General features: G+C 33.8%; 1 protein-coding gene across 1 annotated transcript in view; it reads right to left on the bottom strand.

The window, feature by feature from the left end:
* DNAH12 (dynein axonemal heavy chain 12) overlaps window positions 1–27,163 on the bottom strand; it is a 160,522-nt gene that overhangs the window by 118,416 nt on the left and 14,943 nt on the right. The window contains exons 5-19 of the mRNA XM_081160004.1: window positions 26,347–26,428; window positions 26,130–26,156; window positions 23,487–23,676; window positions 22,567–22,639; window positions 21,589–21,747; window positions 21,170–21,365; window positions 19,202–19,390; window positions 18,504–18,660; window positions 17,763–17,854; window positions 13,841–14,019; window positions 11,001–11,136; window positions 4,442–4,567; window positions 3,458–3,592; window positions 2,941–3,134; window positions 2,189–2,432 (exon numbers count right to left, since the gene is read on the bottom strand). Of these exons, the coding sequence (XP_081016130.1) occupies window positions 2,189–2,432; window positions 2,941–3,134; window positions 3,458–3,592; window positions 4,442–4,567; window positions 11,001–11,136; window positions 13,841–14,019; window positions 17,763–17,854; window positions 18,504–18,660; window positions 19,202–19,390; window positions 21,170–21,365; window positions 21,589–21,747; window positions 22,567–22,639; window positions 23,487–23,676; window positions 26,130–26,156; window positions 26,347–26,428 (2,179 nt within the window). The remainder of the gene's footprint in view (window positions 1–2,188; window positions 2,433–2,940; window positions 3,135–3,457; window positions 3,593–4,441; window positions 4,568–11,000; window positions 11,137–13,840; window positions 14,020–17,762; window positions 17,855–18,503; window positions 18,661–19,201; window positions 19,391–21,169; window positions 21,366–21,588; window positions 21,748–22,566; window positions 22,640–23,486; window positions 23,677–26,129; window positions 26,157–26,346; window positions 26,429–27,163) is intronic.

Here is a 27,163-nt window from a genome sequence, read left to right as displayed (position 1 = left end):
GATTCAGCAATAAAAAAGTAGGAAATCTTGGCATTTGTAACAACGTGGATGTGAACCTAGAGGGTATTATGCTAAGTAAAAAATAAGTCAGACACAGAAAGACAAATACCATATGATTTCACATATGTGTAATCAAAAAAACAAATGAACAAACAAAACAAAACAAGAACAGGTACAGATACAGAAAACAGACTGATGATGCCAGAGAGGATGTGGGTGGAGATGGGTGAAAAAGTGAAGGATAACAAGAGGTACAAACTTCTAGTTGTAAGACATAATAAGTCACAGGAATATAATGTACAGCACAGGTAATATAGTCAATAATATCATAATATCTTTGTGCACTGGCAGATGGTTAGTAGACTTATTGTGATGATCACATTATAAGGTATATAAATATAGAATCACTATGTTATACATCTGAAACTAATTTAATATTATATGTTAACTATAATTTAACTTTTTAAACTTGGGGGAGAAAGGCAAAAAAGAAAGGTATGTGGCGTGTTCTTTCAGTGTCTTATGAGATACAGGGTCACCTAAGGAAAATTTAACTGTTTAAAGACTGTATTTTGTTCAACTCACTGTTTACTACTTAAAGCCCCAGATTTTGTAAAATTACATGTTAACTTTTGTTCATTGTAGATGCAAGTAATTTCTGCCTAATCAAAAAGATAACTTCAAATGGTATAATGGCATATTGTTATGGTATATTATCCCGTATGACATCAACCAATCAATACTACCAATCTTTTTCTAACATTCCTTTATTAAATTTCCTGTAAATACTCAGCTCCTCAACTGCTCTTTGAACCAGACTTACCATTTTACTGGCCCTCTCACTAATTAATAAGTAGAATAAAATATTTGACACATTTATTTTTATCTTTGTATGACAGTCATGTTTTTGCAAATAATAATTTAATAAAATATTTTTTTAATTGGAGGACCATAGAATATCCAACTTTTAATTTATATTATTAAGGACTGGTTTTAATCTTCCAGTTATTATCACCATCTGTTTCTGCCATCATATTTCCCAGGATTCATCAGAACATGATATGACAGTCACTCAGTAAGTATTTAAATAAATAAATTTTAAACACCTATAAAGTAGAAAGGACATACTCTCAAAGTGAATAAATTTAACTTCACTAAAAATTCATTATTTCATTATTTTCTCACCCATGGAAGAAGCCGAGAGTAGTATTACTACCAACCTGTGTGGAGAGCACCTCCTTAGGAGGCTGGAGAGGAAACAAAAGACTAACTCCATTCAACTGCTCAACAAGTAGGTAAAAGCTCTATACACAATGAGAAAAGGCCTCCAAGACAAATTAATCAGAACAAAGGGGGGAATAATACCTATAGTGTTTATGTAAAAAGATAAAAGGATAAAAAAATATATATTCACATTGTTATATGTGTAACAAAACTGTGGAAGTATATACACAAGAAAGTAATAACATTGATAACCTGAGTTACATGGGTGAAAAACTTTGGAAGGAGAGGTTTAAGATATATTTTTTATATATTTTTTAAACCATACAAATACATTAAATATTGAAAATAATTTTAAATAGTTACTTTAAAAAAATTTCATACAGCTCATGGAATCTTAGAGTGTTAGACACAGACAGAAACAATGCTCCAAATCCCATCACAGAGTTGGCACTTGACCATATTGACTATAGAAACTTGGCACAACATTAGCACACTGTCACTACTGCCTTGGGAAGTTGGATGCAATATTGACTGTCACAAAACTGTTATCATCCTATCTTTATAAATGAGGTGACTGAGGTACAAGAGGCTATGTATGCCACTACCAAGCACAGAACTGGAATATGTACCTAGGTAGTGTGACTCCAAAACTTTCCTAACTGCTACCCTGTGCTGCTGCCCTTAGTGTAGGTTAGCTGGTCAGTCCTATTAATTTTTTTTTACCTTCTGTATATCATTGTAGCTAGTCATTATAGTCTTTTATCTTTGTCAAGCATTGTTCTATGGAGGAATTGATTCTGATGAATTCATCAGGAAAGAATGAAGCATGGACTCAGGAACAGATCAAGTTTTCTGGATTCACCTTTGGTTTTGCTTCCACATCTTTCTATTTCTCTTTATTAACACTCGATGATGTGAAGAGCTCTACCAGGGCTTTCTAAAATGTCATTAAATGTGTTCATACCTTAAAAACTTTTATGTTCTCCATTACTGTAGAGCACATAGTAATAGTAGGATTCTCTTTTGGTTCTTCTTCAACTTTCTCTTCTCCCACAGATCGTCTTTTTGCTGACTTTCTTTTTTCTTGTAATTCCTTCTTTTGCTTCATTTGGAAAAACTTCAGTGTCTTAAAAATCTCTCGGGAAAATTCATCTACGTCGGCTTCCATGCTTTCCCCATTAAGGTCCAAAAACCCTCCATCCATCCACCTGAATTAAAAGAAAATAATAGTATTAAACTCAGAGACTTTTGGAGTTTGAAGAGACCTTAGGGATTCTTTAGGCTAGACCTCTCATTTTACAAGAGAAACAAGTAAGCGCAAGAGTGGTTAACAGTGTTTCTTAGTCACACAGGCAGAGCTGATGGTAGACAGACAGGATCAAAACCATCATTTCAGCTATGCTGCACAGCTAAAATATGCATCAGACTGTAAATGGATAACAGTATCCAAATAAAATGTAGATTGTTGGTGTCAATTAATTGCATTAAAAAATGAATCACCTCTGGAAAACCTAATTGATACCTTAGATATTACATGTATTCGTAAGTTTAGGTGATACCTTAGCAACATTTGATGCTTCTCCTTTATGATACTTGGTTCTCTTTCAAATTAGCGGGTAAGCCCTACTCTAAACACTTGGCCAACAAACCAAAAAAATCATTTTATGAATCCTTTTACATCATTTGCTTAATTTTTATTACATTACCAGAAATTACCGTTTTTCTGTTCGCTGCCACTTCAAAACTAAATTAAAAAACTTCTGATAGGGTTCAATGTTAACTTTCAATTTATCGAGTTCAGGATATTTTGTCAATTCCCATTTGAAAAGTTCCTCTTCTTTATTAATAAACTGAACTGCTTCTTCAGATTCCTGAATACGTTTTTGTAGTTGTCTTACATCAGCCACATACTGAAAGCAAATAATTTTTTATCTCAAGAAATATCCAAGTAATGTTATAAAAATACAATCATAGGTTATGTCCTTGCATTTATATAGAAACTTTAAATATCAACTTCACAACATTACTATGATAGAGAGTGAAAGGTATGGTTATATCTTAGAAAACTAAGCCACAAAAAAGATCACATAATTAGTACCAGTTCTAGGCCTAAGAGTCAGGCCCCTGCTTGCCATAGCAAGCACATATTTTTCTGTATTTTTAAACTTACATAAACATGTCCTGTATTAATCTATGAGCCAGCCATAGCTACTGTCTTACATATTTATCAGACCTGTTGCATGCGATCCAGTTCTGCATATTCTGCAAACTCCTCCATGCGCCGTGATTCCTTTTCTATTTCCAAAATCAGTTTCTCTCTCTTGGCTATTAGTTCATTTTCATTTTTACGTTTAGCAACCTCAATGAGCTTTTTAAAAGACAATTAAATCATGTTAATTATTTTGTTACAAAGGAGTTATCAAATCAGAAATCTTAATGTTTTGTATAGTAATAACTATTAGAGAAGTAAAAATGAATGTGAAAATAAAACACTGACTGATATTAAAATGTAAAGAATAATAAATCACACAGAAAAATTTTCCTAGATTTCCAAAGTGACTGTAACAATTTTTATTTATTAATCAGATACTTTAACTATTTTACCAATTCTGGGATAATAATTAAAAAGTTACCATTTTTACCTACATTAATACAAGTATTATTACTCTCATTTCAGAGTTGAAGAAATTTAGGCTTATACAGGCTACGAGGCATGTCCAATGTCATAAAACCATAAAAGTCAAAATCCAGATTAGAACTTTAGTTTATCTGACTTTTCACAATTATAACACCATCTCACTTCCCAATTCAGAAAAGTTACATTAGAACTTTTTCAAAATATAAACTATATTCAGAATCCTGATTCTGCTACTTCTTATCTCTGTGACATTGCACAAGTTATTTAACTTCTCTGAGACTTCTTTTTCCCAGCTATGAAATTTTTGTGAGTATTAAATGATTTAATAAATGGAAAACACTTAGTGCAGTACTTACTATTATTATCAAGTTATATAATAGTTCTGACTTCTTTAACATTAGTCTTACTTCTTACTAGACCCTGTGAGTTAAGCCTAACAGCCTGTCCTAAGCCTGCAGGGCCATAAATGTTGCTAGCCCCAAACTCATACTGACACATGAAGTTACTTTTTAAAGGTAGACAGCAAGTATGTATGAAAATTAAATAAACACTGTGCTTACAATGTCAGAATATATTTACCTCATCATTTTCATCAAAGATGGGATTAATTTTCCAAGGCCATAACAGGACAGCTGAATTCAAAGCTAAATCTTCTTGAGGGAATAGAAAAACATCTAAAAAGTAATCCATTCGGCGTTTGGATTCCTACAAAAAAAAACCTCAATAAATAATACACCATATAGAAAATTTAAGACAATATGAAAAAGAGAACCAACAACAAAATTTAATACTCTTTCAAATTTCAGTTGGACTCAGATTAATAGATATTTCATATAACCCAAATCTGATGGGTATTTCAGTAGCAGCAGGATTTTTTATTTGGCTTCATAACACGTAATTGCAGACTGCTATACAAAAAATAAAGCTGTTAAAAAGTTTTTACTTGCAGATGATTTAACATAAAGGTACTCTTGTTCCTCCTTATACATGACTGTGACCAAATATGCAGCAAAGCTTTACTGTTGATTTTAAAGAATTTTATATTTTTTATTCTTATGTATTTGATTTTTGAATCTTTGGTGACAAAGATTTTAGCATCTTTTATTTTGTTATGCAAAATAAGTAACATTACCACCTTTTTTTACCTACCATTAATATACAGCAATTGTCCAGAAAGAGTTTTGGGATGAATGGCAAAGGAAAAAAAACAAACTTTAAAACCAATAGATTTACCGGAGTAGGGAAGTTGAATATCTTTACCCCCTATAGCTTTCATTGATCCATATGTGGTGCTGTAATTTTTAAGACTTGAAATACAGATTCAAAGGTGAATTGAAGGTTTTTGGTTTAAGATATATATAATGTATATGTATATAACATATATAGTGTGCAAAATGCATAATATATGTATCATATTCCATGTAGAGATATAACCTAATAAAGTTAATCTTGTAACTGATTATATTAATAAAAGAGAAAAAAACATATGATTGTCCCAATAAATGCAAAATTGATAAAATTATACAATCATAATCATTTAAAAAATACATAATAAAAGAAAACTTACTAATCTGATAAAAGTACCTCTAAAAAACCTACAGCAAATATCATACTTAATAGTGAATCCTGGAAAACTTTCCCTTTGAAGTTGGGATCAAGATGACTGCTATTCAACATTGTGGCAGAGGTCCTAACCAGTCTATTGGAGCAAAGAACATTAAATTTTGGAAATGTGTAATTGTCTGATGAGGAAAAAACCAAACTCTCATTATTTATAAGTTACATAATGGTAAATGAAGATATTTCAAAAGAATCTTCAGATAAACTTTTAAATTAAGGTGAGAAATAAATAATCTTTTAACTTTAAAATTTCTATATAAAGAAAACATTTAATTAATAAAAAGTTTAGCCCTAGCCAGTTTGGCTCAGTGGTTAGAGTGTCGGCTCATGGGCTGAAGGGTCCCGGGTTCGATTCTGGCCAAGGGCTCATACCTCGGTTGCAGGCTCGATCCCCAGCCCCAATCAGGGTGTGTGTGGGAGGCAATCAGTTGATGTGTCTCTCTCACACTGATGTTTCACTCTCTTTCTCTCTCTCTCCCCTTCTACTCCCTCTAAAAAGCAATGGAAAAAATATCCTCTGGTAAGGATAACAAAACAAAACAAAATTACATGATCATATCAATAGATGCAGGAAAAGCATTTGATAAAATCCAGCACCCATTTCTGATAAAAACTCTCAGTAAAGTGGGAATAGAGGGATCATACTTCAACATAATAAAGGGCATATATGAAAAACCTACAGCCAATATCATACTCAATGGGCAAAAACTAAAAGCATTTTTCCCTTAAGATCAGGAATAAGACAGGGATGTCTGCTTTCACAATTCTTATTTAACATAGCCTTGGAAGTCTTAGTCATAGCGATCAGACAAGAAGACAAAATAAAAGGCATCCAAATAGGAAAGGAGGAAGTAAAACTGTCATTATTCGCAGATGACATGATATTGTACTTAGAAAACACTAAAGACTCCACCCAAAGCTCAAGATCTAATAAATGAATTTAGCAAAGTAGCAGGATAGAAAATTAATTCCAGAAATCAGTGGCATTTTTATACACCAATAATGAACTCTCAGAAAGAGAAACTAAGAAAACAATCCCATTTACCATTGTAACAACAAAAAAATGAAGTACCTAGGAATAAACTTAACCAAGGAGGTAAAAGACCTGAACTCAGAAAACTATAGGACATTGAAGAAATAAATAGAGGAAGATACAAACAAGTGGAAGCACACACCGTGTTCATGGACTGGAAGAATTAACATCACTAAAATGTCCATACTATCAAAGCAATCTATAGATTCAACACAATTCCTATTAAAATACCAATGGTGCCCTGGCAGGTGTGGCTCAGCTGGTTGGGCATCGTCCCATGCACTGAAAGATTGCTGGTTTGATTCCCAGTCAGAGCACATGCTCAGGTTGTGGGCTCAGTCCCCAGTAGGGGGTGTGCAGGAGGCATCCTATCAATGTTTCCCTCTCACATCAATGTTTCTCTCTCCCTCTCCCTTCTTCTCTCTCTAAAAATAAATTTTAAAATCTTTAAAAAATAAAATACCAATGGCATATTTTACAGATCTAGAACAAATATTTCAAAAATTTATTTGGAATCAAAAAAGATCCCTAGTAGCCTCAGCAATCTTGAGAAAGAAGGACAAAGTTGGAAGTATCACAATACCAGATATCAAAGTATACTACAAGGCCACTGTCATCAAGACAGCCTGGTGCTGGCACAGGAACAGGCATATGGATCAATGGAACAGAAGAGAGAGCCCAGAAATCCACTCATGTCTTTATGGTCAATTAATATTTGACAAAGGAGGCAGAAGCATAAAATGGAGTAAAAACAGTCTCTTCAATAAATGGTGTTGGAAAAATTGGACAGGTACATGCAAAAAAAATGAAACTAGAGCACCAACTTACACCATAAGTGTAAGTGAATAAAATGAATAAAAGGCTTAAATGTAAGTTGGGAAACCATAAAAATCCTAGAAGAAGACATAAGCAGTAAAATCTCAGACATCTCACATAGCAATATTTTTGCTGCTATAACTCCTAGGACAAGAGAAACAAAGAAAAAAATAAACAAATGGGGCTACATCAAAATAAAAAGCTTTTGCACAGTAAAAGAAACCATCAACAAAATGAAAAGAGAGGCCTGGTTTGTGTGGCTCAGTTGGAGCACTGTCTTGGCATCGAAGGGTTGAAGGGTCGATTCCCAGTCAGGGTACGCACCCAAGGTTGCAGGTTTGGTCCTGGGTCAGGGTGCATGTAGGAGGCACATAGGCAACTGATTGATGTTTCTTTTCACATTGATGTTTCACTCACTCTCTTTCTCTCTCTAAAATCAATGGAACATTTATCAGAAAGGATATATGCACCCCAATGTTCATAGCAGCACAGTTTACAATAGCTAAGATCTGGAAACAGCCCAAGTGCCCATCAGTAAATGAGTGGATTAAAAAGCTGTGGGACATTCACACCATGGAATACTACGTAGCTGTAAAGAAGAAGAATCTCGTACCCTTTGGGACAGTATGGATGGTCCTGGAGAATATTATGCTAAGTGAAATAAGCCAGGCAGAGAAAGAAAAATATCACATGATCTCGCTTATATGTGGAATCTAAAGAACTTAATAAACTGACGAGCAGAATAGATTCAATGACATGGAAGCATAGTTGAGACTGACGAAATGTCAGAGGGAAGGGGAGAGGGAGTGGAGGGGGAGAGAGTAACCAAAGAATTTATATGCATATATGCACAACCCAAGGACACGGACAATGGTGGGGAGAGGGACTGGGAAGGGGGAAGGAACGGGGGGGGGGGGGGAAGGGTCATTGGGGAGAAAAAGGGACATCTGTAATACTTTAAACAAAAATAAAAATTATAAAAAAATAAAAAATTTTAAAAAATAAAATAAAATAAAATCAATGGAAACATATCCTTGGATGAGGATTTAAAAATAATAAAAAAATAAAATAAAAATGAAAAGGAAACTCACTATATGGAGGAATATATTCACCAATGATACATCTGCTTAAGGGGTTAATTTCCAAAATATATAAAGAACTTTTATACAATTCAACACCAGGAAGACAAACAATCAAATTAAAAAATGGGCAAAGAACATGAATAGACACTTCCCCAAAGAGGACATACAGATGGCCAAGAGATATATGAAAAAATGCTCAATGTCACTAATCATCAGAGAAATGCAAATTAAAACTACAATGAGGTATCACCTCACACCTGTCAGAATGGCTCCATCAACAAATCAACAAACAACAAGTGCTGGCGAGGGTGTGGAGAAAAGGGAACCCTAGTACACTGCTGGGGGGGATGCAGACTGGTGCAGCCACTATGGAAAGCAGTATGGAGTTTCCTTAAAAAATTAAAAATGGAACTGCCTTTTAACCCAGTGATCACACTTCTGGGAATATATCCTAAGAATCCCAAAATACCAATCAGAAAGAATATATGCACTTCTATTCACAGCAACATTATCTACAATAGCCAAGACGTGGAAATAGCCCAAGTGCCCATTAGTAGATGAGTAGGTAAAAAAGCTGTGGTACATTTACACAGTGAAATACTATGAGGCTGTAAAAAAGAAGGATCTCTTACCCTTTGCGACAGCATGGGTAGACCTGGAGATTATTATGCTAAGGGCAATAAGCCTGTCAGAGAAGGACAAATACCATATGATCTCACTTATATGTGGAATCTAATGAACAAAATAAACTGATGAACAAAATAGGACTGGAGGCGTAGATACGTGGAACAGACAGATCTCAGAGCGGAGGCTGGATGGATGGCGGACTGGAAGAGATTAGCCAAAGAACATGTATGTATATATGCATAGTCCATGGACACAGCAACAATGTGGTGAATGCCGGGGTGAGGGAGGGCAAAGGAGGAGTTGAAATGGGGGCCATCTGTAATAGTGTCAACAATAAAAAATAAAATAAAATCTAAAAATAGTTAATATATAATTGCTCATGCATATGGAAAAATAATTAAATCTGACCTCACAATAATAAAATTCCAGGAGGACTAAAGCCTAGCTGAAGGGCAAAACTAAACAGCTTCTCAAAAAATATACAAGAAAAAAACAAGCTTGATAACTCTGTGTAGGAAAGGGTTCTTAAATAAGACACAGAAAGCACTAGCTATAAAAGATTGCTCTATTTGACTATATTAAAATTAAGAACTTCTATTCATCAAAAACACCATTAAAGTTAAATTACAGAGTGAAGAAAGGATATTTATCAATACTATATTCAAAACTACTACACTGATTTATATACTTAAAATGATTAAGATGGTAAATTTTGTTATATATTTTCACAATTAAAAAACAACAACCCTCAAATCAATTGGAAAAATAGACAATGAGCCAAAAGAAAAATGGGCAATAGACATGTATTGGCATTTCACATAAGAGAAACTCTGAATGATCAATAAGCATATGAAAAGTGTTCAAATTCATTTGTTTTCAGGAAAATGCAAATTAAAAATATAGTGACGACCATCCATCAGACTGGCAAAATGTTAAATATCTCATAGTAGCAAGTATGGGTAAGAATGTAAAATAATAGGACTCATACACTGCTGATTAGAGTATAAAATTGGAACTACTTCAAAAAAGAGTTTTGCCTTGAGTATATCTTATAATACCTGGGAGAAATGCATGAACATATACACCAGGATACATATACAGAAATGTTCCCAGCAGCACTGCTATTAATAACAAAAGTAGAAACAACCCAAATATATAGAACAGTAAAATTGAAATAATGAATTATTGTATAGTTATAGAATATGGATTACTAGACAGCAATGAAAATAAACTAAAGTTAAGAAACTATAACATTACTAACATAATGTTCACAAGACAGAAAAGAATAGAAACAGTATAATTCTATTTATATAAAAACCAAAATGAGACAAAAGTTAGCTATATTGATTAGGAATGCATATTTAGATAATAAAACTATAAAGAACAAAAAGTAATTAAAAGTTAGAACAGCCAGAAAAAAACAGAAATTGTGATGGGCTTCTAGACTGTTGGCAAGGTTCTATTTCTTTCCTTGGGTGAATTACTGTTTACTTTACAATATTTTAAATTGTACAATATATGTTTTATGTAATTTTTTATATGTGCTATGTTTCACATTTAAAAATAAAAAAAATTAGAGTACAATATAGGTGATTAGGTATATAATCTTGTTCTGGGGAAGACATAAGCATACTACTAAATATAGAAAATATAAAAAAATTTTAATCTATGTTGTTTAAGGATATACATACAGTTCTTGGAACTAAAGGAAAAATATATATGATTACTGTAGAAACCAAGCGGAAACCTCTGAGAGAGAGAAGGAGTTATGATTAGAAAGTCATACACAGAGTGCTTCTGGGTGCTGGCAATATCCTATTTCTTGACCTGGGTGGTGGCAACATAGGTGCTTACTTTATAACTATTTGTTTAACTATGTGTTTTATACATTTTCAATATGTTTATCATATTTCACAATGAAAAAAACTATTTTAAAATACATAAATTAAAATATTCTTACCTTGATCCTTAAAACTAACTCCTGAATTCTTATCGTCCGGGCTTTTTCTACGTAAGCTATCTGATCCATCATCTCTTCTGTTGTCACAGGGACTTTTAATGCATATTCTTTAATTGCTTCAAATTCACTGCAAATACTGACATAATACTCTGCTTTACTATAGTTATGGTAATTAATACTTTAACATAATAAATGTGTTATGATTACTACAGAATAGGAACTGTGATATCCTAAAAATAATTGGTTAATTCACTAAGATATCTTAAAATATTTATGTATAACTTACTTGATATAACTCAGCATACATCTATAAAACTAAGGTAACATTTCCATGTGAAATTATGGCATATTACATTTTTTTTCTATTGATCTCTTCAACTATCTTGAATACCCAGATAAGCGGTGTAACAAAGGGCATACTTTGGAGCAGGCAAACGTAAATCTAAATCCTGCCTCAGTTGTCACTACCTTTGTGAACTTAGGCAAATCTCTGAGGTTTAGCTTCCATACCTATAAAATAAAGTTATTAACATTCATCTTGCTAGATTATTGTAATATAATAATGAATGTGAAAGGGCCTAGTACATAGTACACTCTCATTTACTAGTAACCATAATTGCTAGTATAATCATTAGTTTTATTATTATTATTAGTGACTCTTGTGAAACATGGCAGTATAGCAAGTAAAAAGATCAAACCCCTTTATATATTTTTTAAAATCTACAATTCTCTTAGAGTATCTATGTATGTAAGAATAGATATCTTACAGTGATTATTATACTAAAGAACTTCATAGAACTTCTCCCCTGTGCTTTGCAATATCTGTATTGTCATGCCATTATCAGAAATATCAGGAAAACCTCATGCAAAAACAAAGTATAAAATATTTTAAATTATAAGTCATTTAAAAAATAAATTTAGTTCATGCAGGTATTTTATTTCTATTATGTGGTAAATATACTTCATTCAGTTAGTAAATAATTGAGTCTCTACAATATGCTAAGCAAAGTTCTAAGCAATCGAGACATAACAGCAAATAGATCAAGTCCTTTCTCTCCTAAAGCTTACAAAAGTTGAAAGACAAAAAAATGCATAAATATATAACACGATGTCAGGTAGTAAAAAAAGCACTATGAAGAAAAAGGAAGCAAGATAAAGAATTATGGAGTGTAGAGAAAGGACTACTATTTTATACAGAGTGGCCAGAGAAGGCCCCTCTAGGGAGGTGAAAACAGTGAGTCACGCAAATATTAGGGGCAAAGCTTCCAAGAATCAAAGACAGCAAGGTAAAAAGGCTGAGGTCGCAATAAGCTCAGCACGTTTTAGGAACGGCAACGAGGCCAACAGGAATACAAAGGCGAGGACACAAAATGCAGCTGGAGAGGTAAGCGCAAGTCAGATCACATAGGGCTTGATAGTTAATTCTTGATTGTCAAGTATTTAGGAGATACGCATTAATGTGGTTAATGATACCAAAAAAAAGCTATATGATCGTACTGGGGGTGGTTTCTTCCTGCTAGAGCAGAATCTGAGTGTTTTAGGGAGAGACCTTGCAGCAACAGAAAAGGAGGCAAACAAAATGAGAGCATGGTAGTTTGAGCAGATGGTAAACCAAACTGTGAAGTAAGCAACTGGCATACACACACATTCAGCTAGCAGGCCACAAGTTTATTAATCCAATTATATAGCCACCTTGCAAAGTAGGTATTAATGCCTCCATTATGCAGATGAGAAAAATAAGCTAGGTGACACAACACATAAATACTGGGGTCAGGAATGATTCCAGACACTCCCAATATCACTGAAATTCTACAGTCTTTTCATGTTCATGTAACCTGTGTCCAAATACTGGTTTATTTCTATTTCTTTTTTTAAAATCCTGGGTTGCCTTAAAACTAGCCTCAAACAATATCAAACAAAAAGAAACCAGACCAACCCTGGCAGGTGTGGCTGGGTTAGGCATCTTCCTGTGCACCAGAAGGTTGCTGGTTTGATTTCAGGTCAAGGGCACATGCCCTGGGTTGCAGGCTTGATCCCCAGTAGGGAGCGTGCAGGAGGCAGCTGATGGATATTGCACTCTCATGTTGATGTTTCTCTCTCTCTCCCTCCTTTCCTCTCTCCAAAAATCAATAAGCTATTTAAAAAAAAACAAAAACAAAAAAAAACAAAGGAGAGAAAGAGACAGGAAGAAGAAACAAAGAGAAGAAAGAAAAAAAAGAAGGGGAGGGGAGGGGAGGGGAGGGGAGGGGAGGGGAGGGGAGGGGAGGGGAGGGGAGGGGAGGGGAGGGGAGGGGAGGGGAGGGAAGGGAAGGGAAGGGAAGGGAAGGGAAGGGAAGGGAAGGGAAGGGAAGGGAAGGGAAGGGAAGGGAAGGGAAGGGAAGGGAAGGGAAGGGAAGGGAAGGGAAAGGGGAAGAAAGAGAGAAAGAAAGAAAGAAGAAAGAAAGAGAGAGAGAGAAAGAAAGAGAGAGAGAGAGAGAGAGAGAGAAAGAAAGAGAGAGAGAGAGAGAGAAAGAAAGAGAGAGAGAGAGAGAGAAAGAAAGAGAGAGAGAGAGAGAGAGAGAGAGAAAGAAAGAAAGAAAGAAAGAAAGAAAGAAAGAAAGAAAGAAAGAAAGAAAGAAAGAAAGAAAGAAAGAAAGAGAAAGAAAGAGGGAGAGAGGGAGGGAGGGAGGAAGGAAGGGACCAGACCAATGGTACTACAAAGGAACCTCCCTGGGTGGCAGTCATGGAGAAAAAGTTGTAAGTACTTATATTTTAATCTTTTGTTTTTAAACAAGAGTTATTATGAGCAAAATAATTCTTTTAGCCTGATAATTCTAAGTTTGGCAATTAATTCTACTTACCATTCATTTTCTTTTCTATGTTTTGAAGCTATATCATTTAATAATATGTTTGCAAAGGCTCGTGCTTTGTTTGTTAGGCCTGTCTTCAAATCTTCACAATCCAAACGAACCATAGGGAAATGAACCCACTGAGGCAAAAGCATTATTTCTGAAGCAAGATTGAAAAATTTTTCTATAAACTTAAAAAAAAAAAAGAACATTTACAATAAAAATGTTTAGCATTTTAAAATTCATAGTTTCTTTCTAGTACAGTATTATAGTATAGTATTATGGTGAACTTCTTAATTATATAATATAAATGCAAACTCACTTATTTTTGCTAAGTGATTAAAATTTTTCCCTTTGTTGTATAAATCTTTTTTTCACCTATTCTTTCACTAGGGAATTTGCCAGTCTATCAGTAAATATCCAATATGGTATCATTTATACCATCAATATCTAAAAATTTCAGGCCCTGGCTCAGTTGGTCAGAATGTGGTCCTGATACTCCAAGGTTTTGGGTTCAATCCCAGTCAGGGCACATACAAGAATCAGCCAATGAATGTATAAATAAGTGGAACAACAAATCAATGTTTCTCTCTCTCACACACTGTCTCTCTCTTCCTCTTTCTCTAAAATCAATACATAAATTAAAATTTTTAAATTAAAAAAATAAAAATTTCAGAAAGTGAAATTTCCCTCAGTATTAAAAAAAACAATCACCAAAGTCAACTCATCTCTCTGTTTAGAAACAAATCTATATCATGTGACAATTTGTGTAGCTAGCAAATGCTTGCTTGTGCCATTACTGATGCCTCACTAAAGATTCTAATGCAATCTTCAGGCTTCAGGAAAAGAAATATAAGAACTTTGGGGTTTGGTCAAAATAACCCAAAAGAGCCCAGCCGGGCATGGCTCAGTGGTTGAGCATCAACCTAGGATCCAGGCGACTGGGGTTCGATTCCCGGTCAGGGCACATGCCCAGGTTGTGAGCTCGATCCCCAGTCGGGGGGGTGCAGGAGGCAGCCGATCAATGACTCTCTCATCATTGATGTTTCTATCTGTCTCTCTCCCTTTCCTTTCCTCTCTCCGAAATCAATGAAGATATATATAAAAAAATAAAAATAATAATCCAAAAGAAAAACATTGTGCTCTGCCATTACCAAAGATCCAAAATATTTGGAATTTATACTTCTTAATACCCAGACACTAAGATAATTTTTAAAAATTAAACAAAGTAGTATAAAGAAAACCTAACAAGCTATGTTGCATTTTGTGAAAGTGAAGTATACCTACCAACTTTGGGCAACTTTGACTTAATTCCACAATCCATCTTTAATGTTGCCTCTCTACCTTCTTACTCACCCCATGTCTACCCTCCACCAAGATGCCCCATTCCTTTTTTTTCTTCCCTAAAGAGACTTTCCCTTTACTTCCCTCTTTCTCAAGGTTACCCTATTGCTCTAGCCTCCATTATTTTTGTGGGATGGGCTTAAAGTTTTCAATGTTTAAGGGAACAGAGGATAGTAATTAATTCAAAGACTACATTGAGCACCTGCATGGTACTTGGTTGGAAATATACCAAATAGAGAGCAGATAGAGCTAATGGCACAGGAAAGGGGAGAACAGATGTTTTCTTATTCTCAAGTACCATCATCCAGTTTTTCTGGGATGTAATTAACAGATATGGAAAAGAAAATGGGCTGGATCAAAGAAAATATGGCACACTGGAAACACAAATGTCCATGTACAGTAGAGAAGATGGTATGTCAATATAATGAAGTGCTGTGCTATAATAAACAATGACTATATGCAAAATATAGCAATCACAATTTCTATATGCAAAATATAGAAAGCACAATTACAGTATGTCTAGAATTGACAAAGGAATGCAGAGATATAGTACTAAACCTAAAAATAAATTTTTAAACAGTTAAATAAAGCATCCAGAAATTATAATTTTCTAGAAAATTTCACAGAAAATACTAGACCTAAGGAAAGAATCATTGTGAAGCCCAACAAAACATATGCTCAGCCTAAAGTTTTAGGGTTTATAGATAGTACAAGTTATCGCAAAGACTACAAAAAAATTTAGTTGTTAGCTCATAGAACATTTATTGTGCTTATGATCTGCCTAGCATTATATTGAGATGTATGGTAAAATACAAATGAAAGAGAATATCTGCTTTTGTCAATAATGCATTTATAAATTCACAATATAGTTTTATAAACACATAAAACTAAAATAAGGTAAAAAGTATGCATATTAGAAAAATAATCATCTCAATAGATGCAGAAGAAGCATTTAGCAAAATTCAACACTCTTTCATGGTAATAACACATAAACTAGGAATAGAAGATAACATCCTCAACTTGATAAGGAGTACCTAGAAAAAATCTACAACTACCATTATACTTAATGACTTAAAAAATTAATGCTTTCCCTCTAAGATCTAGAGCAAGATAAAGATATTCAAGTAAACAAATCATATATCTATACAGTGGAATACTACTCAGCCATAAAAGAAGTTACTAATAGACACAACAACACACATGAATCTCAAAAGCTTTACATTAATAAAAGAAACTAGACACAAAAGAGTATGTATGCATGATTTCATTAGAAAAGAAAAACCTATAGTTACTGAATGTATGTCAGCAGTTGCCTGAGGTTAGGTTTAGGGGGAAGAAGAGAGAGAAGAAGGAAGAAGAGAGAGAGAGAGGGAGAGAGGGAGAGAGGGAAAGAGGGAGAGAGGGAGAGAGGGAGAGAGGAAGAGAGGGAGAGAGGGAGGGAGAGAGAGAGGAGAGAGAGAGAGAGAGAGAGAGAGAGAGAGAGAGAGAGAGAGAGAGAGAGGGAGAGAGAGAGAGAGAAGGGAGGGAGGGAGGGAGGGAGGGAGGGAGGGAGGGAGGGAGGGAGGGAGGGAGGGAGGGAGGGAGGGAGGGAGGGGAAAGACAGAAAGAAAGAGGTGCATTTTATTGTATGTGAACCAAACCTCAAAGAAGTTGATTTTTTGGAAGTTAATCATTCTTGAAATTAATCAAGGATGGAAAAGGGAATGGATTGATGAATATGTGATTAAGCAAAAACAGTAAAATATTAGACTCTAGGTGGGACTCTTCATAAAATTTCTTCAACTTCTCTGTATGTTTAATATTTTATAATAAAATGTTGGAAAACATTAAAATGTCTATATTGTACTTTGTGAATAAAATATAAACAGTCAATAGAAAGAGAGGAGATGAAGAAACAAAAGCCTACTTTTAACCAATGGAACAAGATCCCTTCAAGAAGTAGGAATCTTTTCTCATTCAATTGCCTTTTCCCCACTGCTGCCGGAATTATCTTTCTGAAACTCAGATCCAAGTATATTACTTCGATGACTAAAAACCTCCAAAACAAAGTACAAACTCTTGAGTAAAGATACCTGAAGGTTTTCACCAATAGCTCCAACTTACATTTCCAACTTTATATTCTAAATTCACCTATAAACATCTACTTTAAAACCTAGCTCATTTATCACTTCTTTAAAAAACCTTCACCAATTTCCCAAAGCAAAAGCAATCACTCCCTCTTCTGTGCTTCTACAACTTCATCCATATGTGTATTCCAGCACTTATCTCAATATATCATAGTTGTTATTTCTATGTCTGGCTTCCAGGCCAAGCATAAGCTCCTAAGGACAATGTTAATGTATTATTTATTTTTCCATCACCAAAATCTTGCCAGGAATCTGAATGTGATGAAGAAATTTTTGTTGAATCAATGAATGAATAAATGAATGACTAAAGAAGTTATAAGGTAAATCTATAAGTTTACTAAGATGATGTTTTGAATAAGGAATTCTACTAACTTTAATTGAAGCATTTATTTTCTAGAATAAAAAGAGTATAATTTTACAAAGAAATTCAAAAGGCATCAATGAAAAACAGAATTACCACTTACCTCTGTGTATTCATCAAAAGTATGATCTTCTGCCTGAAAAGTCTCTATCAGTTCAACTGCACTGCCATCAAGGAGCCAATTATATTTTTCAACTGAAAATTGATAATCTAATTTAAATCTCAATAATGCCTTTTTAAAAAGATAAGTGCTTTTTATACAATCATGAAATGGAGTAGCCTATTCAATTAAATATTATTATGAATAGATATTAACATACATTAATAGAAAATGAAATGAAATAAACTTAATAAGCAAACCTGGTTAAACACAAATGTTTTCAAATAAAATAATTGGATATGTAATGATCCTAAAATAACTTAGAGATACAAATAAGCTAGTAAAAGGTTTTGCTTAAGAGTATGTCAAGTAACAATTATCTATCCTGCCCTCATACACACTTGAGAAGACTATAAAATTGAGCCACAGGCTCTTCAAAACTATTCTTAGAAATTACCTTGCTTTCACCCTTGATTTAACTTTCTCCTATTCCAACATCCCTTCTTTCTACTTTTTGGCTTTATCATCCTGCTCCAGCTAGCATCCACCCTTTGGACCAGGCAACACAATTCAAGTTTGTTAGCTTTGATCCTTGATGCTGCCCATAGCCAAGTCCATGCTAAATTCTGGCTCTCCCTTCTCTTTCATGACAGCCCCAGACAACCAAATAACTGAGCAAATTCTAGTAAAAATAAAATGTCATTCTTTTATGATAAAAAGGTATAGTATACTTGTCATATGTACCATATGTCTCATAATGTTTTCTTGCACCTTCTAAGTTACGATGTACTGCCACTTTCAGCGTATTAAGCGCCCACTGTAACACATGTTCAGGAAGTTCTGTGTCAAGATTTACAGGTGTTGAAGTTCCTGATAGCCAAGAGGGTACTGTTTGAACATTCTAACATAAATAAAAATGATAGTTCATGAAATAAACATCTGTGTAATTGGTCTATATAATAAATCTTATATTTTTTAAACATTCTTTTCAGATTTCAGTGCCCAAGGAAAGATAACTTGATGGAAAAGAATTATTTAAAGTTGTATAGTTTGTAGTTTAACATAAAACTTAAGTTGGGTTAGTTTTCTATCATTCAACAGATATATATTCAGTAACTATAACGTCAAAGTGACTATACTAGAAAGCTCTAGAAAAAACAAACATAACTTGGATCTTGTAGTTAAGTGGCTAGCAACTAAGTAGGGAAGATGAGACATGCACAAAAATGTCATAACTACAATAAAACTTCTAAGAGGTGAACGTCATCTTCAGCCAGAATGAAAGCACTTTATTTTAATGTTAAAATAACTTGGGAGGATGGAAATAAAACAAAGAGTTATAACATTTTATGTACATAAATATTCTATAGAGCTTCAACTCAATTTAAAATTATGAAAAAGAGACATATAAAGAAACCTCATATATAAGGATAAAGTAATACCTGTAGAGCTTCGGCTATTCGTTCTACCAAACCCAAAACAACATCTTCCAAATCTTGAAAGGTAGGGTAAAATTCCATTTTATCATCATCAAATGTCAACTCCATCTTAAATATTGGTAGCCCTTGTTGATTTTCTTGATCAAAGAGTTTTATAAATCCTTCTACAGTTCTCTTTAAGAGATCCTTTAGCTGCATGATATCATAAATTGCTATTAGTTTAAAAAGTATAAATTCAACCTTTAACTAAAATCAGTGAACTTATGATCTATAATTAAGTCATCCTATCAATCCATTTAGTCCTGAAAAGTTATCTTCATTCACCACAATATGTTCTTTTTTTAAATCCTCACCCAAGGATATGTTTGTTTTGTTTTGTTTTTTGTTTTTTAAATATATCTTTATTGATTTCAGAGAGAGGAAAGGAGAGGGAGAGAGAGAGATAGAAAGATCAATGATGAGAGAGTCATTGATCGAGCCCACAACTCAGGCATGTGCCCTGACGGGAAATCAAACCCCGATCGCCTGGATCCTAGGTCAATGCTCAACTGCTGAGCCACGCCCGCCCGGGCAAGGATATGTTTTTATTGTTTTCAGAGAGAGGAATTGAGGGGGGGAGGGAAGAAAGAGACGTGAGAGAGAAACATCAATTGGTTGCCTCCCATAAGCACCCCAACCCTGGATCAAACCTGCAACCTAGGTATGTGCCCTGACTGGGAATCAAACCTGCAGCCTTTTTGGTGTACCACACAATGCTATATATGCAAACTTTAACTTTTTTATAGAATATCAAAAATCTTTAAATGGCAAATCAGAATCTTCCACATTCTTTAATAATTTTGTCCCTGGTACAGAAAACATTTCAGAAGACCAAACAACAGGTTGAAAGCTGAAGGAACGGGAGGGGAGGCCTGACACTGAGGATGAGAGTGTCATGGGGTGACATGTACGAGGTGAGGGACAGTGGTAAAGCTATAGCTAGCTACTATTGTCACAAGAGCCAATTGTTCAACATTCAAAAATTTTGTGAGCCAGTTACTAAAGCCTTATTTGCTTGAAAATCATCGTGGTGGAATATTTACACCATGGAAATTAGCAAACACTACAGATCGGGGTTATTGTTGTTGTTTCTGGAGAGCTAGATTTCCAGCACATCATTTGGTGAGGGTGAAGTTACTGGCACTTAGAAATGCGCACAATAAGTTACCAAAGCATGAATGATGTATTCTTATAACTAACCGCCTATTGGAAATTTGCCCAAACAGACAAATATAGATCTAAATGATCTTCAAACTGTTCCTCATCTCTTTATTTCTTATCAAATGATCATAGTTCTCTTAAGGGGATAAAGATAGAAAGAAAATAATGTATGTTAGTTATACTGTTACATACTAGATATTAAATATATAGTAATATATATATTATCCTTTTAAAGATACATTGCAAAATTCATGGAATCTTTGGAGGATTCCCACAAGGGAAAGTTTTTATTCAAAACTATTTTTCTAGAATTGTTTTTCTACAATAGTAAAAATCTGAGGAGCCCATAAATATAATTGCAAAAAATTAATATTCTCTTTCTGTTTGTCATTTAGAGATGATCAGAAACATTTTTAACCAAGATTTTACTGAGAACAAAATGAGAATCAATCAGCCTGGAATTTCATAAGTTCAAAAATGTGTTTACTATGATAGTCCTTTTGTTAATATACTCCTATAAAGCTGTAGATGATTAGCTTATGGTCTTTAAGCATAAGCCCAGTAACGACTCATAATATTGATACATACTTCTAGATTTTCCTCTCAATTCAGATTGCTTCAAAAATAAAGCATTTTTCTGCTTAATTTATTTAAATAAAATTATAGTAAAAATGTTTTTCATAATTTACTTCAAAATAATTAGTAATTTTACTTAAAATACTAACCTAATTTTAATAACATTATCATTTAAAATACATAAAACATATTTACCTGATTTGACATAAGTGTGGAAACACAGTTATAAAATGAATCCAACTTTTCAGGTTTAATGCTTTCTAGTGCTTCCTTCTTGGAAAAAAGGCTTATAACCTTTGGATACCATGTGTTCATTATCTTCTCTTCTGCCTTTCTAGCTTGTATTGATAGATCAGTTTTCAGTGATTCACAGTCAATTGGGCCTTTAGCTCTATTTATGAGAAAAATCAAAATGATTTTAAAGCAAATGATAGATACTGGTCTTGATATACAATTGTTGAAACAAGTAAGATAAATTTAAAATTTTTTTGAAATCTAAAGAAAAGTTCTGAAGATTTATCAATCAGTTTTAAAAACTATATAGTCAAAAATATAAATACTCAAACAGGAGACATTCAAACTTGAAATGTTAATTAATAAATATGGGATTTTACCTAATTCCTGTTAAGTCCAGCAGAACTGTATTAGCAAATGTCTTATAACCAAGGTCCAGTAGCATGTTCATAACCGGATGAACAATGTGCAGGTTAGCTAGTATTTGGTTTCTTGCCTGCACATAGCTAGAATGCCAAGGGTTAGAATAATCCAGGCCTCTGGAAAGCAATGCACTATATTAAACAGGATTCAAACAATATACTCTACATTTTAAGAATAATATTTATGACATGAAAGTAGTATTAAAGTGAGAAGACTGGGGATTGAGAAGAGGGAAATGCAGTTAGCCATGGAAGCCTGAGGAGATATGCATGTAACAAAAATACATCAAGATCTTGAACGTGCATTATCTTCAGAGAGAACACAGGTCATTTAAAAAACTTTTTAATTAAATATATTGGAGTAACATTGATTAATAACATAGGAAGTTCCAAGTGTACAACTTTGTAACACAACGTCTGCATATGCCATTGAGTGATCAGCAGCCTAAGTCTACTCTCCTTCTCGCACCAAATATTCGGCCTCTACCCTTTTTACCCTCCCTCCACCGCTTTGCCCCTCTGGTAACCACTGTACTGAGAACAGAGACCATTGGTGGGTGAGGAAGGCTGATGGGCCAGGCGTGAGTGCCCCACTCACTTCCACTGTGTTCTGGCTCAGTTACCTCGGGTAGAGAAAAATCAACAGTCTTGAAGGAGGAGGGATGGAGAAATCTATCCAGCATACTCCGAAGCTTGCTTAAGGCCAAGTTGAACTACACATCCATATAGGTCCCCCTACTTGTGTAGGCAACAACTACAGGTACAGTATAGAGGATACTTTGGGGGAGAAAGAAAAAACAGTAGTACTATTTTTTTTTTAGATGTGTTCAAAATACCTTTGAGTTTCACAGTTGCAGACTTAAATGTAAGATTAATTTATTTTCAATCTGTTACCCAAACCTAGGTGAAGCACTGTTTTTAAAAGAATTTACTCACACAGGGAATTCAGGTAAAGGGCCTCCTTCATCTTCAAGCCAATTAACTGGAGGTTTCACGAGAACACTCTTGACTAAAATACATATATGTATTAATACTTCTTGAAAGTCCTTGTAAGCCCTACTCAAATCAAAGTTTCTAACTTTTGATATTGGATGTTAGTTTACTGTGCATTAAAATGAGTATAAGGGGCCCTAGCTGGTTTTGCTCAGTGGTTAGAGCATCGAACCACAGACTGAAGGGTCTTGGGTTCAATTCCAGCCAAGAGAACTTACATTGGTTGCATGCAGGAAGCAACCAATCAATGTCTCTCTCTCTCTCTCTCTCTCTCTCTCTCTCTCTCTCTCTCCCTTCTACTCTCTCAGAAAAGCAATAAAAAAAATATCCTCAGGTGAGGATTAAATAAATAAATAAATAAATAAATAAATAAATAAATAAAATGAGTATAAGGAAAAATTTCTTTATTTGAAACAAAATCCCACTCTTGATACTATTTTGACCTTACTTTGGAGGTGAATTCAGATATAGTAAAGCAGCAAAAAGTTCGCAGTTTTTCGCTGTCTACTCAAAAGTCACTGGCATGGCCACTTAGGAGAATTTATTTCAATAAAAATTGCAAAAGTTAAATCCCTAATAAATCCCCCCAGATCCATTAATATTATCTTACAATCTAGCAAATAGTATAGCAACAACTGTAAAGACAAAGTGAAAAATCAAAAAGCTATCTAGCTAGTAGCATATCAAAATTACCAGAATATGCCCTTAAGTTATAAATATTTTTACATTATAGACTCAAAACAAACACTTAAATAAAAATAATATCTTAAGAATACATATAGCCAAATATATAACATTCATTACCCATATTTCTGCTTTTGACTGGGAGGAGCAGGAGAGCAAATGTGTTATATACTACTTACCCAGATATCTCTTCGTGCTTTTTTCAAAGTCACTTGACACCTCACTGATGAGACTTTGAACGAGTTCTTCTCTTTTTTTCCCTTGCTTTAAAGACTCGGGCACCAGCATTAACATATGATCCAGCCATTCCTGCTGAATAGGTACTATAGGACTACTTTCTACACACTGCTTCATATAAATATAGTTGAACTGAGAACATAAATAAGAAAAAATTAAATGTTCTAAATGGTTAGCATTTCAATGTAACTCCTCAGCTCTGTGTTCTCAAGACAACTTTTTTTTTCTTTTCCGAATAAAAACATCTTGCAAAATAACATATTTTCAGAATAAAAACATTTTACCCAGAAGTATGATCTACAGATGCCATTTTATATTCTTCTTTATTTATGATGAGTTCTCGCCTAATTAATGTTCTTCATATACTTCTCATTTTCTCAAGGCAAAACAAAGATCCTTTGTCTAACTTCCTTCATTCAACAAATATTCATTAATTCAACAAATATTCAGACATTGTTCCAAATGCTGAGGATACAGTAGTAAACAAAGCATACAAAGCCCATCTGTCTTGGGGACTATATTCTGGTACAAAGCAGTATAGTATAATTTCATAAATTCTCCCATAACAATGAGTAGTCTAACAAAAATAGACATGAACAAATAGAAAAACAACACTTGATCTCGGTGACGATATTTTGACATCATGAAAAGTTCAGTTTTTGCCAAAATTAATTTAATGCAATACTAATAAAAATATCTAAACATATTTTTGTGGAATGAGACAAATTAAGCATAGAGTTTGTGTTGAAAAATAAACATGTGAGAATAACCAAAAAATCCCTGAGAAAGAAAATCTACAACGAAAGACTAGCCCTGGGAGACATTAAAACATATTATAAAGTTTATTTAATTAGAACAGTGTGGTACAGGTGCATGAATAGATAGACCAGTGGAAGAAAATAGAAAGTCCTGAAATAGACACAGTACATAGGAAATTTTAGAATATGATAAACACGGCATCTCAAATCACTGGAGCAAAGATGAAGCTTTTCATGAATAGTTCTGGGATAACTGGTTAACCATTTGGAAAAAGATAAATGTAATCAATACCTTACACTACATACAAGAATAAATTCCAAATAGTTCAGGAATTTAAATTAAACAGTGAAACTATACAACAACTAGGGGGGAAAATGATACATTTTTCTATAACTTAAGTGTATAAAATTTTTTTCTATGCTTCCAGTTCCAGATACAAAAGGGAAAAAACGATTGAAAAATTCTGACTACATAAAAATGTTTGCATGGCAAAAAAAAAAAAAAAAAAAGTCATAATATAAAGGTCAAAAGACAGTGAAAATCTGGGAGAAAATGTTTGCAACATATATCTCAAATAAAGTATAAAGAATACTTAAAAATTTAGGGAATGGATGAAACTTGAGGACATCGTGCTAAATGAAATGTCAGTGATAAAAAATAATATATGATTCCATTTATAGACTATCCTTCCTCCATTGAATTGATTTTTGCACCTTGCTCAAAAATCAGTTGAGGTGGGGTCTAGTGGGTCATCTCTTGTGTTCCATTGACCCAGGTGTCCAACTGCTTAAAAGAAAAAAGGTTTTTTAAAAATCAACTGGAGGTTGTGAGAGAAGTACTGAAAAAATATCTTTTGGATTTAGCAAATAGTGGTCAATGGTGACATTAATGATGAAGGGGTGGAGTTCCTAGAAGCTAGATTGCCCAGAGCAGTTGGTTCAGGAGTGAATCACTGTTTTTATGCCCCGGTACCTATTTTAAATTGTAAAATGCTAAAAGGTAAAAACTGTGGAGGAAGAGTGAGGATGCTAAGCATATAAACAGAAATATCTCTTACAATTCACCCAGCCTCACATGAGATATTTATGAATGTTTAGGGGTTATTTCATATTAGCTTCTTACATCTACTAAAGAGGAAAATCCACAGCCAAAGTCTCCAGAAAAGTTGAAAGGCAGAGGGAGGAGGGTGAGTAATTTTAAACAACAGAAAAATTTGAAATAGCTAAAATGAGGATCTTCCAAAGATTCTTAATCCATGTGGAGTTATCCTCAGTCCTCTATCCCCAAAGGGAACACCAGGGGAATTGGAAAACCTGTACCCCTATCTGAGAACATGTTGTATATATTCCTCTTTTGTGTAACCAGCTCCGTGAGTTTCCATATCCTTTGCTGTTAAGGAAACTGTTCATGTTGTCATATTCCACCAATCACATCCTAGTCCCTTGTTGTTACCCATGCAGTGTCTTTTCTTTAAATCTCTGACAACCTAGTGTGTGACTAGCACACAACAAATTCTCAATAAGTAATCATCATTATATCAGTATTAGATGCATTTCCTCTGTAACTGCCACTTTGAATTTTTCTTTCAGTTTTTTGTAATAAGAACTATAATATTTCAAACTAATCCCCAAATGGCAACAATATAACTCTTAAAACCCATATTGCCTTCCATGACATGTTTGTTCCTTTGTGCAGAAAAAATAAGTCTCAGTTTCTAAATTTCTTTCTTTTCTAGAATAGCACTTAGCAGGTGGTCTTAGAAGGAGTTACTCTGTAATAGTTTCTTTGAGTATTTCAAAACAATAAATATAAAAAATTGAACTCACTCCTTTCTTTTTCATTTCACTGCTCATCTGTCAAAAGCAAACAAAAAAGACAATTGAAGGAGAAATTTTTTTAAGCAATTTAATTTTTTTAATTAAAATATAGTTTAAAATATATGTAATATTCTTTAAAAATACTAGTTATTTTGAGAATGACTTTAAATAATTAAGAATTAAAACAGTATAAGAATAAACTTTTAAAGAGAAAACATAAACTTACAGTTGAAGGATAATGTGGCTCTGGTGATAAAGGTGTTCTTTTATCCAGTGTTATGTCTAAATTTCTTTTGGCTCCATCAATACTGAAATATATAGTTAAAAAATGTATGTGTCTCTTGAAGATAACATTAGGATATATTATTAAAACATTACAGTTTGAAGATTTTTTTCAACTATACTTAAAGAAGAGAGACTTAAGAGTTCTTTATCTTACTGAATTTTCTATAAGAAATAAATCCAAAGGTCATTATCAATGAGACCTTAATTTTCCAATTATTCATGTGTAATATAAAAGGAAGGGGTGAAAAATAAAAATCACAGTTTTTCAATTATAACTTTTTGACAACTTTTAAGTTAATCCCGCTGCACTGTGGGCCCTTATATGTATTATCTCTGTCCATTACCACCCTGTCAGAGAAGCCTTCCTTTAGCCCTCATATTAATTTGCATTTCCTTCACTATCCTTCCCCGTTATCCTCATTTACCTTGCTTCATAGCACTTAGAGCCATTTGACATATTATATCTCTTAAACCATTTTATTCATTGTCTTATCCCCAATGCCCAGTAGAGTATCTGGCATAGAGTAGGTGCTCAATAAACAGTACTGACGATACAAATTTGTCACCCATAAAAGATTACTTCATCTTTAAATAAAGTTATGTCATCACATAATCCATCCATCGCCAAATATTTATTGGATGCTTATATCATGCAAGACACTCTAGTAGGTTTTATTAAAATATAGTAGCAACAAATCTCAAGGAATTTATAAACTGAAAGGGTGAGTAGATAAAAACAGAGTGAAAAGTATGGGATC

Source organism: Miniopterus schreibersii (genome assembly GCF_964146895.1).
Source record: "Miniopterus schreibersii genome assembly, chromosome: 15".
Taxonomy (NCBI): Eukaryota; Metazoa; Chordata; class Mammalia; order Chiroptera; family Miniopteridae; genus Miniopterus; species Miniopterus schreibersii.
This window is presented reverse-complemented; position numbering and strand designations above follow the sequence as displayed.